The 14,225-nt window shown below is 37.1% G+C and overlaps 1 protein-coding gene, 1 non-coding gene and 2 pseudogenes across 2 annotated transcripts; 2 read left to right on the top strand and 2 right to left on the bottom strand.

Moving 5' to 3' along the window:
- Positions 1 to 905: 905 nt before the first annotated feature.
- On the bottom strand, positions 906 to 979 carry TRNAM-CAU (transfer RNA methionine (anticodon CAU)). Its single transcript has one exon. It is a non-coding gene; the product is annotated as a tRNA-Met (tRNA).
- Positions 980 to 1,389: 410 nt separating this feature from the next.
- LOC143538888 (18S ribosomal RNA) lies at positions 1,390 to 1,718 on the top strand (annotated as a pseudogene).
- A 1,731-nt stretch (positions 1,719 to 3,449) lies between these two features.
- LOC143538869 (zinc finger protein CONSTANS-LIKE 2-like) lies at positions 3,450 to 5,491 on the bottom strand. The gene is made up of 2 exons (XM_077032322.1): positions 4,433 to 5,491; positions 3,450 to 3,957 (listed from the first exon to the last, which is right to left on the bottom strand). Exons 1-2 carry the CDS (start codon positions 5,285 to 5,287, stop codon positions 3,712 to 3,714), a joined length of 1,101 nt encoding a protein of 366 aa, XP_076888437.1. The 5' UTR covers positions 5,288 to 5,491; the 3' UTR covers positions 3,450 to 3,711.
- An 8,405-nt stretch (positions 5,492 to 13,896) lies between these two features.
- On the top strand, positions 13,897 to 14,225 carry LOC143538889 (18S ribosomal RNA; annotated as a pseudogene).

Genomic DNA, 14,225 nt, shown 5'->3' with positions numbered 1-14,225 from the left:
CCCTATATAGTAATGTTTTCTATCGATTTAACAAAATCCATCGTTTGTCTTCTCTTCATGTGTTCAAACCACCTCAATCTCCTTCTTCTAATCTTATCTGATACACTAGCTAACCCTAATTTTTCTCAAAACACGTCGTTTCTCATTCGATCCAACCTTGTATTCCCACACATTCACCTCAGCATTCTCATCACGGTTACCTCCAACTAACGTGCATGTGCCTTCTTGATTGTCCAATAATATGCTCTGTATAATATCGCTGGCCTAATGACAAGCCTATAAAGTTTCACGTTTAATTTAGTTGGAACCGCATGTCACACAAAACTCCTCATTGTATATGGTTGCACAATATATGATGAGGACAAATGGATTGCAATTTCGTCTTGCGTTGATATAACTTGTCAACTAAAATTAATATCCATGTGAATGGTCTAAAACATAATTATGCTGCACGTTCGTAAATCCGGTAGACAATTAAGAAAATATTGATGTATAAATTGATTGTGGCATCGAATGATTTGAGGCCAACAGCCTTAGATGGATGAATGAACCCACACAAAAGCTTGATAACCCTTTATTCTATTGTGGGTCTTCATGGGTGAAAAGTGCATACATTCCTGCCACTTTTGGAGTTCTAAAGTGCAAAAGTTCAACCCCCTTTTTTCCTCTTTGTTGATAAAACCATGCCAAGGAGAAGACGCGGGTTCGATTCCCGCTATCCGCCCAAAATGAAGTCATTTCTTTCATATTCATAGCTAAAATTAGAAATGAAAATGATAAAAGATTTGGTATAGTTAGTCGTCATAGTGTAGTGATTCTATGCTTCCCCTATTTGCCTTCTACCCCAAAAGAAAAGGTGTTAAAGTTACCAGAGTAAAAAATACCATTTTTTTTGACAAAAAGTATTGCAGAGACAGGATTTGAACCCGTGACCTCAAGGTTATGAGCCTTGCGAGCTACCAAACTGCTCTACCCCGCGCCGAAGAGAAGAACTGAAAACAAATATACAAGCAAGTATTGAATGCGCCCCTTTACCATATCTGTACAAATAGAATAGCCTATTTATACAGAATGGTAAAGAGGCCGTCTATGATCATCGATCATAGAAATGAAATAAAGATAGATTTTAATCCTTACCAACTCGATCTTGTCGCCCCTTGCAACAAACATGTATGAACCATTTCACGAAATATGTGTCCGGATAGTCCAAAGTCTCGGTAGTTAGCTCTTGGCCTTCCAGTTGAAAAACAACGTCGATAAAGCCGTGTAGGTGCACTATTCCGCGGCGGGGATTGTAACTTTCCATAAATTTCCCATTTGTCACTCAACGATCGAACTTTTCTTATTTCTTTTTTTGAGGATCGACGAATCAAATGATATTTCTGTTCCAATTTCTGCCGTAAAGCGTCTGTAGGTGGCTTTTTAAGTCCGCCGTCAAATCCCAGGGCTCAACTCTGGACAGGCGGTGGAAACTACCAAGCTGGAGTACGGTAGGGGCAGAGGGAATTTCCGGTGGAGCGGTGAAATGCATAGAGATCGGAAAGAACACCAACGGCGAAAGCACTCTGCTGGGCCGACACTGACACTGAGAGACGAAAGCTAGGGGAGCGAATGGGATTAGATACCCCAGTAGTCCTAGCCGTAAACGATGGATACTAGGCGCTGTGCGTATCGACCCGTGCAGTGCTGTAGCTAACGCGTTAAGTATCCCGCCTGGGATGATCCACATCTCAGGGTCAGGCGCCGATGAGCACATTGAACTATCCATGTGGCTGATAGCCCTCACAGCCCAGGCACAACGACGCAATTATCAGGGGCGCGCTCTACCCACTGAGCTAATAGCCCGTCGTGCGAGCCCCCCACCGGGGGCCACTATGCCAAAAGCGAGAGAAACCCCATCCCTCTCTTTCCTTTTTTCGTCCCCATGTCACCACACCGGCGGCATGGGGACGAAAAAAGGGGGATCCTATCAACTTGTTCCGACCTGAGATAATAAGCTCATGAGCTTGGTCTTACTTCACTGTCGAGAAACAAAAGAAGACTTCCATCTCCAAGTTTAACTCAGACGTAGCTCCCTTCTTTTTGGGTGTGAAGCAGTGTCAAACCAAAATACCCAACAAGCATTAGCTCTCCCTGAAAAGGAGGTGATCCAGCCGCACCTTCCAGTACGGCTACCTTGTTACGACTTCATTCCAGTCACTAGCCCTGCCTTCGGTATCCCCCTCCTTGCGGTTAAGGTAACGACTTCGGGCATGGCTAGCTCCCAAAGATCAATATGAATCTTTCTTTTTCTTGTTTAGAGAAAGACCCATACACGTGTTTTTTCTGTAGCAACGTAAGCTTTTAAATAGAACCAATTTTTATTGATGAACCCTTATTATATGTTATAACCATCACTATTACTCATGCCACTTCAGCTCCACATCACCACTTAACCTGCATGGTCACTCACTTTTTTTTAAATGTAATTAAATGTTTTCGTACCCAACTATGTGCAAGTGAAGCATCGCCTATAACACACGGGAATTGAATGAGTAATGACTAACGAGTCAGATGGTGAAAACAATCACCACAAAAAAATTGCGGGATGAGGGGGTGGCCTGCTGTTCCCCGCGATCCCGCAAGTGCCACCTCATCTGGGCGCCCTCTTTCACATGTATAAAATACAGCCATAAAATGTATTAAAGTGCATTAAATCATACTCGCCAAGAGAGTGTATTTAGGTGTGACATATGGGACCCACCAAAGTTTTTCTATGGAAGATGCATTTGGTCTTGGTTTTAGATTTAACCAAGATTCGTATGTATGTTTAGTATCAGAAACGACAATTCGGTTAAGAGCATATGATTGCAAGTGGCTGCCAGAAGGAGAGGAGAATAATATGTGAGTGGTGGAAGGAATAGTTAAACAACATCAAAGATTACAACCCGCGAATTTCTATATCGGTGCATATCTAGTGGCATTGAGGCTCTTTTTATCTCAAACAAATGACGACTGCAGAAATAGATCCTTCAAATATCTCATGGGACACTAAAGGTAAAAGGTCAAGAAATCCTTTGGTACTGCAGGCGCCATGTATCAAATCAATATCCACAAATTGGTGAATGATCCAATTGGGATATTCTTGCTCTTTTCACCTTTTTTGCTTTCCAAAAGTGAAAAGGTTTCAACATGATGCTTATCTTACACCATTTGTCATCCATCTCATGTTTGCAAATACAGCAAGATTAGGGTTAGTGTAGTTCCATTTGCGGAAACTTATTATCTAACTCTAACTAAACGCGCTAAGGATAAAAAAGCACATATTTCACGCGACTGTTGAACATTACATTATCTAGTTGAATGTGAATTTTAATGGCATGATTTAGCTCAAAAGTTGATGCATAAGTTATGTAATACTAGCATGGATTTAAGAAATGAGAGCAACAACATTGATGAAAAGAAACCAAAACTGGAAATTTGCATGCTTAATTATAAAGAAGCCTTGAACACACACTTCACAAGATTTACTACAATACATTATTAGCCTCATGAGCATGGCATGAATGAAAAAAACCAGTCACAATAAGGAAATTGTGCATCTTCTACTTATTGGATACCTAGGGGGCTTTTGATACAAACCATAATTTAAAAAGAAGGGACAATGTAGTATCCATCTTCTGTCATTAGTGTTGTTGAAAACATTTGGTCCACTTCAATATCAACATTTGTTCACTTTGCAAATCGGCCTTGGATCCTAGGCCTTGTTTCCGCGTACGCTTTCCTAGACGCGTACCTAATCGTTTTCTCAAATTTTCTTGTTTTTTTCTTCTCTTGGTACCTTAGTACCCGGGCTTCTCGGTCCATTGGAGTAAGTTGTGCCGGCATTTGAATGGATGGGTTTGAGAATATGTCAATTGGTACTTCGGTCATCGTTGAGTCTGCTACAATTCCAACTTCCATTGATGACATGGAGACCTGAATTAAAGTAAATTAAACGGATTAAATAGGCCAATTGTTCAAGAATCCATAACAAAACACTACAGGTGCAATTCCGATGCGACTTATGTATTAAACAGGCCAAATGAAAATTTAGCTAAAAGGAAATTTCCTTTATAAGTATTTACACTTTTATTGTGATAATATAGCGTTTTGTAAACGCGATAACTATTTACAAAATGATATGTTTCAACCCGACTCACTGAAATGTTACTCAGCCGTTCACGACTAACCTTGCCACCTAAAAACATACCTTAATAAACTTAGTCGAGTCGGGGCGGTGCTAGCCGATGCAATACTCCCCTACAAAATTTTGACCCTTAATTTCTGGCTCCATTATTAGAGCAATTTAATACCTTTTTGTTCCTTTTAATGTGGAAATCAAACAGTTTTTATAAAAGTAAATCAAGCCCAATAAGCAAATAATGAAAAACTGAAAGATAAATTAACTTACACTGTCACCAAGTGATGCTGAGTATCCATAGCCACCATTAGAGGTCTCATATTCCATCCCCAACTGAAACTTCTGGTTTTGAAAGTTATGATGATGATGATGAAGTTGATTATACTTGTTTACATGATCTCCACTTTGCACTGGCACCAAACTATCAGCAACACAACCTCCATACCTCTGCTGCTGCTGCTGAATATTATTATTAATACCATCATTCATATACTTATAAGTACTATCATCATGATCAAACCTCAAATCATCACTGAACTGAGTATCCTGACAAGAATTGTAATCAGAAAGTTCCAAATACTCATCTCCGTTAAACAAAAACTCATCACTTTGAATATTCTTAGCAGGAGAATGATCGAACAGCAGCCACGATGCCGCTTCATCTTCATTCTCAATATTATTATTATTATTATTATTATTATTATTATTATTATTATTATTATTATTATCTAGTTTTGCATCTGACTCTTGAGGTTCAAACCCTAGACCCATAACTGACCATGGGTTTGAACCGAAAATAGGCAAGACTGGGACACGGTGGTGTCGGCGTGAGAGAGGGTTCGCAGAGTGGATAAACTCGTCACAAGTGGTGCAAAGGGAGGCCGCATCCGCCTTACATATAAAAGCTGCTGGCGCTTGCTCACACGCGTCACATACCCTTACACGTTTGTGCCGTGACGATAGTTTGTTCGCAGCGTGAATATGCGAGTCGCAGGCGGTGCATAGGTACGCCAGGTCCGCCTCACAGAATATGATCCCGGGGCGGGAAGGGCAAGTGTCGCAGAGTCGAGTTCTAGTGGTAGTGTTTTTTAAGCATAAGGGACTAGTGATATCTTCATTTAACATTTTGGTGAATCTAACAGTGTTGGTGTGGTGTGTGTTTGGTTTTTTGAGTTTGGTTATTGTTTTAGTATATTATGTTGGAACTTGGAACGGCTAGTAACAAGTGGGAAGTGGGGTTGAAGAATCAAGGGAGTGACACGTGGCAAGGAGTTAGTGGAGGAGAAAGACCATGTTGAGCGTGTGGGGCCCAGGAATCAATTAAAAAGGTTGGGGGATATATAAAGCGTGGCGTATATATAAATCAGGGTGTCTGCTGAGTCAAGGTGTTTAAGCCATCTGGAGTTGCTAATTGTGAGTGAGTGTGTGGCCATGTATGTATGTATAGGGATACCACGTTAGTTGGCCTACTTTGGCACGTGATTTATACTTCTGTGGGACTTTATAAGGGTACGTAGATAGATTCAATTTCATAACTTGTACTTTAATATGCAGTTGGAGGGTTACGTCATCATACGAAATATAGTTTTTATAGGAAGGATAAGAAGTAATCTTGTTCATTGATTTTGAATATGGAGGGTTGAGATTAGTTTATGGGAAATCAAGTGTGAACACAAGGTAATGAGCATAAAAAGAATAACACATTTGTTGACTTTCTCTCTCCACATGCAAAGCACATGTCAAATCCCCCCATCATTTTAAAACGTTCATAACTTTTTTTTACGACGTTATTATTGAAAAACAAATTCACCATAATAACGAGTATCTTCTTATCTTTTATATGAGTACCATATTGTAATATAAAAATTAAAAAAAATTAGTTGATTTTTTACAAATTGTGTTTTACCAAATTATGTTTTACAAAATTGTGTTAGACAATAGTATTTTTCATTGTGTTTTTTTTTCCATTGTGTTTTTTCCATTGTATTTTTTACATTGTGTTATACAATTATGTTTTTATCATTGTGTTTTTTTTTTCATAGTGTTTTTTTTCCATTGTGTTTTTTCATAGTGTTTTTCATTGTGTTTTTTTGGAATTTTCTGGCGAGGTGGTGGCGGTGGGTGACGGTTGTGGTGGCGGTGGGCGGTGGAATGGTGGTGGTTGTAGGAGATGAGTGAAGATGTAATTGTGTTTTATGTAAGTGGGTTTTTGAAATTAATGTAAGTTGGTTTTAAAATTAAAATAAGTGGGTTTTGATATTTAAGTGTTAGACTAAAATACTCTCCTTCCTAGCCTTCTTAGAAAAATCAAAATTTTTATTTGAACCTAACCCTGCATTTGGATTTAAATTATTACGTGCAAAACAAGCCGGCTGGGTCGATTAGTGGCGGACCTACCTGCTGAGTTTCGAAATTTTAATACAATGCTATATAAAAAAGCTAGAGTATTTTGCAGAAGGGTTTTTCACTTTAGAAATACGTCTACAAATTAATCATACAAGCTATATAAATGATGCATGTAATTCGATATATTCGACGTGTAGATAGCTTTAAAAAGTTTATTAATTGTCTCACGTAAAATATCTATTCATATTTGATGATATATGCGTGCTCCTATGCTTCCCATTAAGTAATTAGGTAGTATTTAATATGTAATAATTAAAGAAAGCTTGGAACAGATTATTGTGAAGAAATGAAAAAAAAAATGCTTGGAATTGGTTTATGAAATGAAATTATTTATTACAAAGTTTATTTCATTTCCTTTAAAATACTTTAAATTTATTTCATCCATCATCTTTGTTAGTTCTTTTTCATTACATTCCCTCATTCACCCTACAATCTTACATCATCTCTACCACCACTATTGACCCCCGGAACCACCATAATCAACCACCGTTACCACCCACCACTACCCCCATATGCCACTACCAACACCAATCATTACTAATTTTATTTTATTCCTTCATCTATTCCGGCCTACCAAACGGCACAAAGTAATGAATCATTCCACTCTCACATGGTAACCAAACAAGACAATAGAATTGCAATGATCTATTTCATTACCTCGTCCATTCCATTCTATCGTCTATTCCATTACCTCATACCAAACAGATAGTCCACCAACTTAAGATTCTAATAGTTCTTAAGATGAAATGGTCAAAGGCTCAAAAACTTCTATTTGATGGGACGTAAACAGTAATACCCAAAAGTCTATGCATCGAATACAAAGATCGATGGCCACTATAGCACGTGGTTGAGTGAATGAAGTCTATTTGTCACACCCCGACCAAAGGCGGCGGAACATGCCGAGGTGTAACGATTGTCCATAAGCACATGACACTAATTAAAGTGACAGTATTTAATAAACTCATTTCATTTCACAACATCGAAAATGTCACATAACAATTATCCATAAAATAAGCATAAACAAGATATCACAAAATATGGCAAATTGATATTGTTCATTTTTACTAACGGTAACTTAATTTGGTCCATATATAATGCAAAATGTTATTTTGCTTTATCAAGTCATAACTCACATAATTTAAATGGTTCAACCTATGTTGTGCACATGTACCTAAACGATGCCACTGCAATTCACGTTCATCTTATTTTTCGTATTCCAGTGATTGTGTTAAGCAAATTCTTGGCCTTTTCAACTTATTAGAGGTATGCTAATTCTGATTTAGGTATAAACCTCACATATCACTGATTTAGGTATAATACTTATTAAGGATTTCACGATTCAAAGATTTAAGTATTATCGTCGATCCTACTCATTTGTCAAATTATTTACATCGTATATTTTAATCAACCCGTGTTATACACGGGTATCTAATCTAGTTATTATTAATATATTAATATCACAGTAAATGGATGTTTTATGTTGAAAGAATTAAAAACAAATGAAACAATATTATTTAATTTAATGATATTTTTAAATAACTAAAAACGAAATCTCCTTTTTGGAGGATTAAGATGGAAAAATAACCACATATAAAAGCAATTACTGATAATTATAATTTCAACCAAAATTAGCCATAGAATAAGAACTAACAACCAAAATTAAATAAACATAATAGAAAATAAACTCGGTTAACATGTTCCCTCAAAAAGGGGTTCAAAGCAAAGTGTAAATTGAAATGAAATGCAACAAACCGAGCATATGTGAAACTTCTTATTAGATTATCACCACCTTCATTATTAATTTTTATGTATTATGTTCTTTCGAATTATTCTCCGCCCGTGTTTATTTTGTTTCAGTTTTTTTTAATTCGGGACAGTATGTGATTCTTGCAGATCATTGCCACGTTTGTTGTTTAATTTTTTTTTTCTAATCATGAGTCGGTGCCTAATTTGTAAGAAGAAAATGCAAACCATACAAAAAAGCCGAGACACTTTTTCCTAAAGAGGAATAATACTCTAAATACCATGAAGGAATTGAAAAGTGAAAATTGCACAGTTAAAAATAATTTTTTTTTGTTTATTTTTTTAAAAGAAATTTAGTTAATATTAAAAAACCCTCAAACTATTATGTATGGAAATTTCTTAAGAACCCTCAAACTATTTTTTGTAAAGAGCTCTTTTAGTTTTTATTTTTGTTTTTTAACATATATACACAACTAAAGAAACTCACATAGTACGGTCGACCAATGACCCCTATATTAGGAATGAGCTCGGTACCGTACCGGTACTAACACCGAAAATACCGATCCCGAAAATCATAAATTCTTGGTACCGGTACCGGTACTGAAATATTCGGTTTGGTACCGGTAGGTACTGGCATTGAAGGTAAAAATTCAGAAAATACAAGTATCTTACCGGTACCGATCCCGAAACTCAAAACTTTGGTACCGATTCGGTACAGACAGTACCAAATTGGTACGATTTCGGTACCGGTACCGAATTTGCTCATCCCTACCCTGTACTCATGAAAAATGGATCCGCCCATGGTTCAAGAAATTCCGATCTTGAGTCATTGTCAACTACTTTAACCATTGATCTTGACTCGAACCAGGCTCTTGTGTGATTAACCCCGCAAAAGAGAAGACATTAAATGATGAACGAATTTGAAGTTGATTCATAAGAAAATTGGGTCGTTTGAAAACAAAATGGGTCACCAATTGCATGTAGCAGGCCCAATATTCCATATGGCGTTGCTTTGGACCCCAATTGGCCTGCCTATTCAACTATATAATGAGTTAACGACGACCTCAAGCACATGTATTAATTAAAGCACGAGACCAAAATGCTCCAGTAATCCAAGATGGGCGGCTGGTGGTGTGAGAATGAAATTAAATAAGCCGTGCAGTTCGTAAGCTACTCAAAATCGGCTCATTAAAAACTTCGACCAAACTGAGCTTAAACGAGTTAGAGCTTTTATTAAGACTAATTTAATAAATGAGTTAGAGCCCAAGCTTCATTTACCAAACTCGAGAGGCCAGGGCTGCTTCCGAGAATTAATATCCCTCGGCTGAGCCATAAATAAAATGGCCCGTGGCCTTAAACGACACTAACGTTATAACAATAAATATAGCAAAAATATACTAATAAATCAAATAGATTAATAGCTAATGACTAACCGATGATTTGTCATTTCTGAAACTCCCCTAGCATGCATTATGTACCAAATGGATTTTGGTTTTGGGCTTAATAACCTAACTTTATCATATAGATTATAAATAATAATAATAAAAAAATTAGGTAATAAAAAAAAATTAGGCCAGATAATTTTAAGATTATCAATCCAAGTATATTATATAAGGTTTATATATATATATATATATATATATAGGAAGTATAAAATGAAAACCCATTTAAGTTGTGAAAACCCTATGTAATATTGTTTTTTTTGTTGCACATGTAATATATGTTACATTTAATACAAAACATAAAAATCAAAAAAAAAATGTTTTCTTATTTTTTAATATTTTTTTACTAATTTTTATATATGTTTTCAGGAGAGAACAAATATTATATTTACTTTTACATTTTTTATTAACTATAATTGTGGACCAAAAGTTTCAAACTTTAATTAAAAACATGTGTTTGATAATGGGTTTCTAAAGTTTTCACAACTCAAATGGGTTTTATTTTAACATTACCCTATATATACACGTATCCTATATATACATATATATATATATACATATATATATATATATATATTTATATATATATAAAACTTTTCATGGTTTAGACTATACCCTTGACTACGATCTAAGCCATGTATTGGAATAACTTAAGCGGAAACACCACCTTAGCACAGATACTGGAAGTATAAAGCTTAATATCCATCGAGCAGCACTTCTACTATACGTTGGGTATTGAGGGAACTAATCATCGGAACTTCGGGGATCGGGAGTCGTGGCACGCACTACGAGGCTAAGTGTGTACTAATGAAATTTTGAGTGTGGAGAGATTCACCCCCGGGCTCCGAATTTATAGATGAGTTTGTGATCCATCGTGTATCACGACGAAGTAAAGAAAAGGCCGTTGCGTAGCGAGACGCTGTCGTAGCCTCGTTGCGTCATCATTATACTCGCCGCGTGGCGCTGACTCACTGCAACGTGGCTCTATACGTGCCCCAGGTTACTTAACGGCTACTTCGCGTAGTGCGGTGGAAAAAAAGGTGAGTCCATGGCTTAGTGCGACGCCGCACAAAATATCATATATTTTCTTGTCCTTGGCGTGTCGCGACATACATGAGTTTTATCGATCGTGATACGTGACGGACAACCAACTTTGGTTTTTATTGTTTTTCGTGCTGGTCTTCTTCGTACGTATTCAGGGTTTTGGTATCTAATAATTTTTGGATAATTTTTGGTCCTTCAACTTTTAAAAGTTGACAAAAATAGATCGAATGTTTTGCGGTGTTATATAGACACTTTTTATAGCGAGACCCCCAGTTTCAGAAAAAACGACATCAGCAACGGACCTATTATGTCTTGATGGAGGCGGTCGCCCACCTTGTTTTTTTAATGTTACATATATATATATGTTAAGTCCCAAAACGCCCCCCCCCCCCCCCCCCTCCCCTTTAAACTTATAAAACCTATGCCGACCCTTTGGAAATTTAGAAACCTACCACTAAAGAAACCAAATATAATTTTATTAAATTAATTCAACGTAATTATTTATATAATTCAGTCCTTTTGACCGTAACTCATTAGTTCATGTACAAGTGCCAAAGCCATTGGTCCATTATCCAACATATGTTTAAACAAACCCAAGTACTAACTCATCTAGATGAGTTTAATTAAAGCTAATTATTAAAAATAAAATGAAAAAACAAAAGGAGCGGAAATCATTACTAGCGAACCAGACCACACATTCAGGCAACCAGCGATGCGACCTCCCGACTTCCTATTCGACTAGGCCGACATGCGCATCCCTAGCCGGATTCACCTTCCTGTTTATCAGAAAAAGTTCTGGTAAGCTTTTCTTCTCCTTCTTGGCTTTTCCTTGTTTGAAAAACCTAGGGTTTGAATGGTTTATCAAGCCTTGTTCAATTGATGGTTGAAACAAAGAACACTTTTCATTTAAATTGGTATATCATTTATCAAAGTTAGCACTCATGTTACCCCTTCGCAAGCGCAACGGTTGAGAGATGTTTTCGTAGAATGAAGTTTGTGAAATCCGATTTGCGCATTTAGATGGGTGGTGAGAACTTAAGCGATCAGCTTGATATGTTATATTGAAAAAGATTTGCTAAGTATTATTTCGGTAGACGATTCTTACAAAACATGAAGACCCGAAAATAACGATTTTAGTATTTGTGATGATTTTTGGCGTATTTTTGTTGATAATCTTAATTTGGATTATCTTTTGTAATGATATTTGGAATACCTTTGCTGACTACCGTTTCTAATGATATTTTGAAGTACTTTTGGTTAGTAATCGTTAGTTTTATTATCTCTTTTTATATGACCCGACCTGACCTAAAACCGACCGAAATATTTTTATAAGACGATAGCACCTACAATTCTCTGCCCGCCATGAAAAATAGTTTTGGGTCCTTCACTGAACAACATAATGGTAAAATATATAAAATATAAAATAATATATTAGACTAGAGTGGTAAATAGTACTAACGAAATAATTTAAAGAAAAAATTAAAAAAATAATAATATTAATGTCTACTAAATAGTTAAAGTTATGGCCTAAAAACATTTCTAACCAAAAAAATAGAAAAAAAAAATTAAAAAACTATATCTTCCTCCAAAAAGTTCTAAACCTTTATCCTATGTTTACAATAAGTCATATCATCAATCATTCCTCGGAGTGGTACATGTCTATTAAATTCTCTCATCCCAAGTTGATTTAGGCATGTCTCTATCCCAGCTCCCCTATATAGTAATGTTTTCTATCGATCTAACAAAATCCATCGTTTGTCTTCTCTTCATGTGTTCAAACCACCTCAATCTCCTTCTTCTAATCTTATCTGATACACTAGCTAACCCTAATTTTTCTCAAAACACGTCGTTTCTCATTCGATCCAACCTTGTATTCCCACACATTCACCTCAGCATTCTCATCACGGTTACCTCCAACTAACGTGCATGTGCCTTCTTGATTGTCCAATAATATGCTCTGTATAATATCGCTGGCCTAATGACAAGCCTATAAAGTTTCACGTTTAATTTAGTTGGAACCGCATGTCACACAAAACTCCTCATTGTATATGGTTGCACAATATATGATGAGGACAAATGGATTGCAATTTCGTCTTGCGTTGATATAACTTGTCAACTAAAATTAATATCTATGTGAATGGTCTAAAACATAATTATGCTGCACGTTCATAAATCCGGTAGACAATTAAGAAAATATTGATGTATAAATTGATTGTGGCATCGAATGATTTGAGGCCAACAGCCTTAGATGGATGAATGAACCCACACAAAAGCTTGATAACCCTTTATTCTATTGTGGGTCTTCATGGGTGAAAAGTGCATACATTCCTGCCACTTTTGGAGTTCTAAAGTGCAAAAGTTCAACCCCCTTTTTTCCTCTTTGTTGATAAAACCATGCCAAGGAGAAGACGCGGGTTCGATTCCCGCTATCCGCCCAAAATGAAGTCATTTCTTTCATATTCATAGCTAAAATTAGAAATGAAAATGATAAAAGATTTGGTATAGTTAGTCGTCATAGTGTAGTGATTCTATGCTTCCCCTATTTGCCTTCTACCCCAAAAGAAAAGGTGTTAAAGTTACCAGAGTAAAAAATACCATTTTTTTGACAAAAAGTATTGCAGAGACAGGATTTGAACCCGTGACCTCAAGGTTATGAGCCTTGCGAACTACCAAACTGCTCTACCCCGCGCCGAAGAGAAGAACTGAAAACAAATTTACAAGCAAGGATTGAATGCGCCCCTTTACCATATCTGTACAAATAGAATAGCCTATTTATACAGAATGGTAAAGAGGCCGTCTATGATCATCGATCATAGAAATGAAATAAAGATAGATTTTAATCCTTACCAACTCTATCTTGTCGCCCCTGGCAACAAACATGCATGAACCATTTCACGAAGTATGTGTCCGGATAGTCCAAAGTCTCGGTAGTTAGCTCTTGGCCTTCCAGTTGAAAAACAACGTCGATGAAGCCGTGTAGGTGCACTATTCCGCGGCGGGGATTGTAACTTTCCATAAATTTCCCATTTGTCACTCAACGATCGAACTTTTCTTATTTCTTTTTTTGAGGATCGACGAATCAAATGATATTTCTGTTCCAATTTCTGCCGTAAAGCGTCTGTAGGTGGCTTTTTAAGTCCGCCGTCAAATCCCAGGGCTCAACTCTGGACAGGCGGTGGAAACTACCAAGCTGGAGTACGGTAGGGGCAGAGGGAATTTCCGGTGGAGCGGTGAAATGCATAGAGATCGGAAAGAACACCAACGGCGAAAGCACTCTGCTGGGCCGACACTGACACTGAGAGACGAAAGCTAGGGGAGCGAATGGGATTAGATACCCCAGTAGTCCTAGCCGTAAACGATGGATACTAGGCGCTGTGCGTATCCACCCGTGCAGTGCTGTAGCTAACGCGTTAAGTATCCCGCCTGGG

This window comes from Bidens hawaiensis, unplaced genomic scaffold (genome assembly GCF_021521415.1).
Source record: "Bidens hawaiensis isolate Kalapana, Puna unplaced genomic scaffold, B.hawaiensis_p1.1 tig00011744_1, whole genome shotgun sequence".
NCBI lineage: Eukaryota > Viridiplantae > Streptophyta > Magnoliopsida > Asterales > Asteraceae > Bidens > Bidens hawaiensis.
The sequence above is the reverse complement of the archived record's forward strand: the minus strand, read 5'-3'. Positions and strand labels throughout refer to the sequence as shown.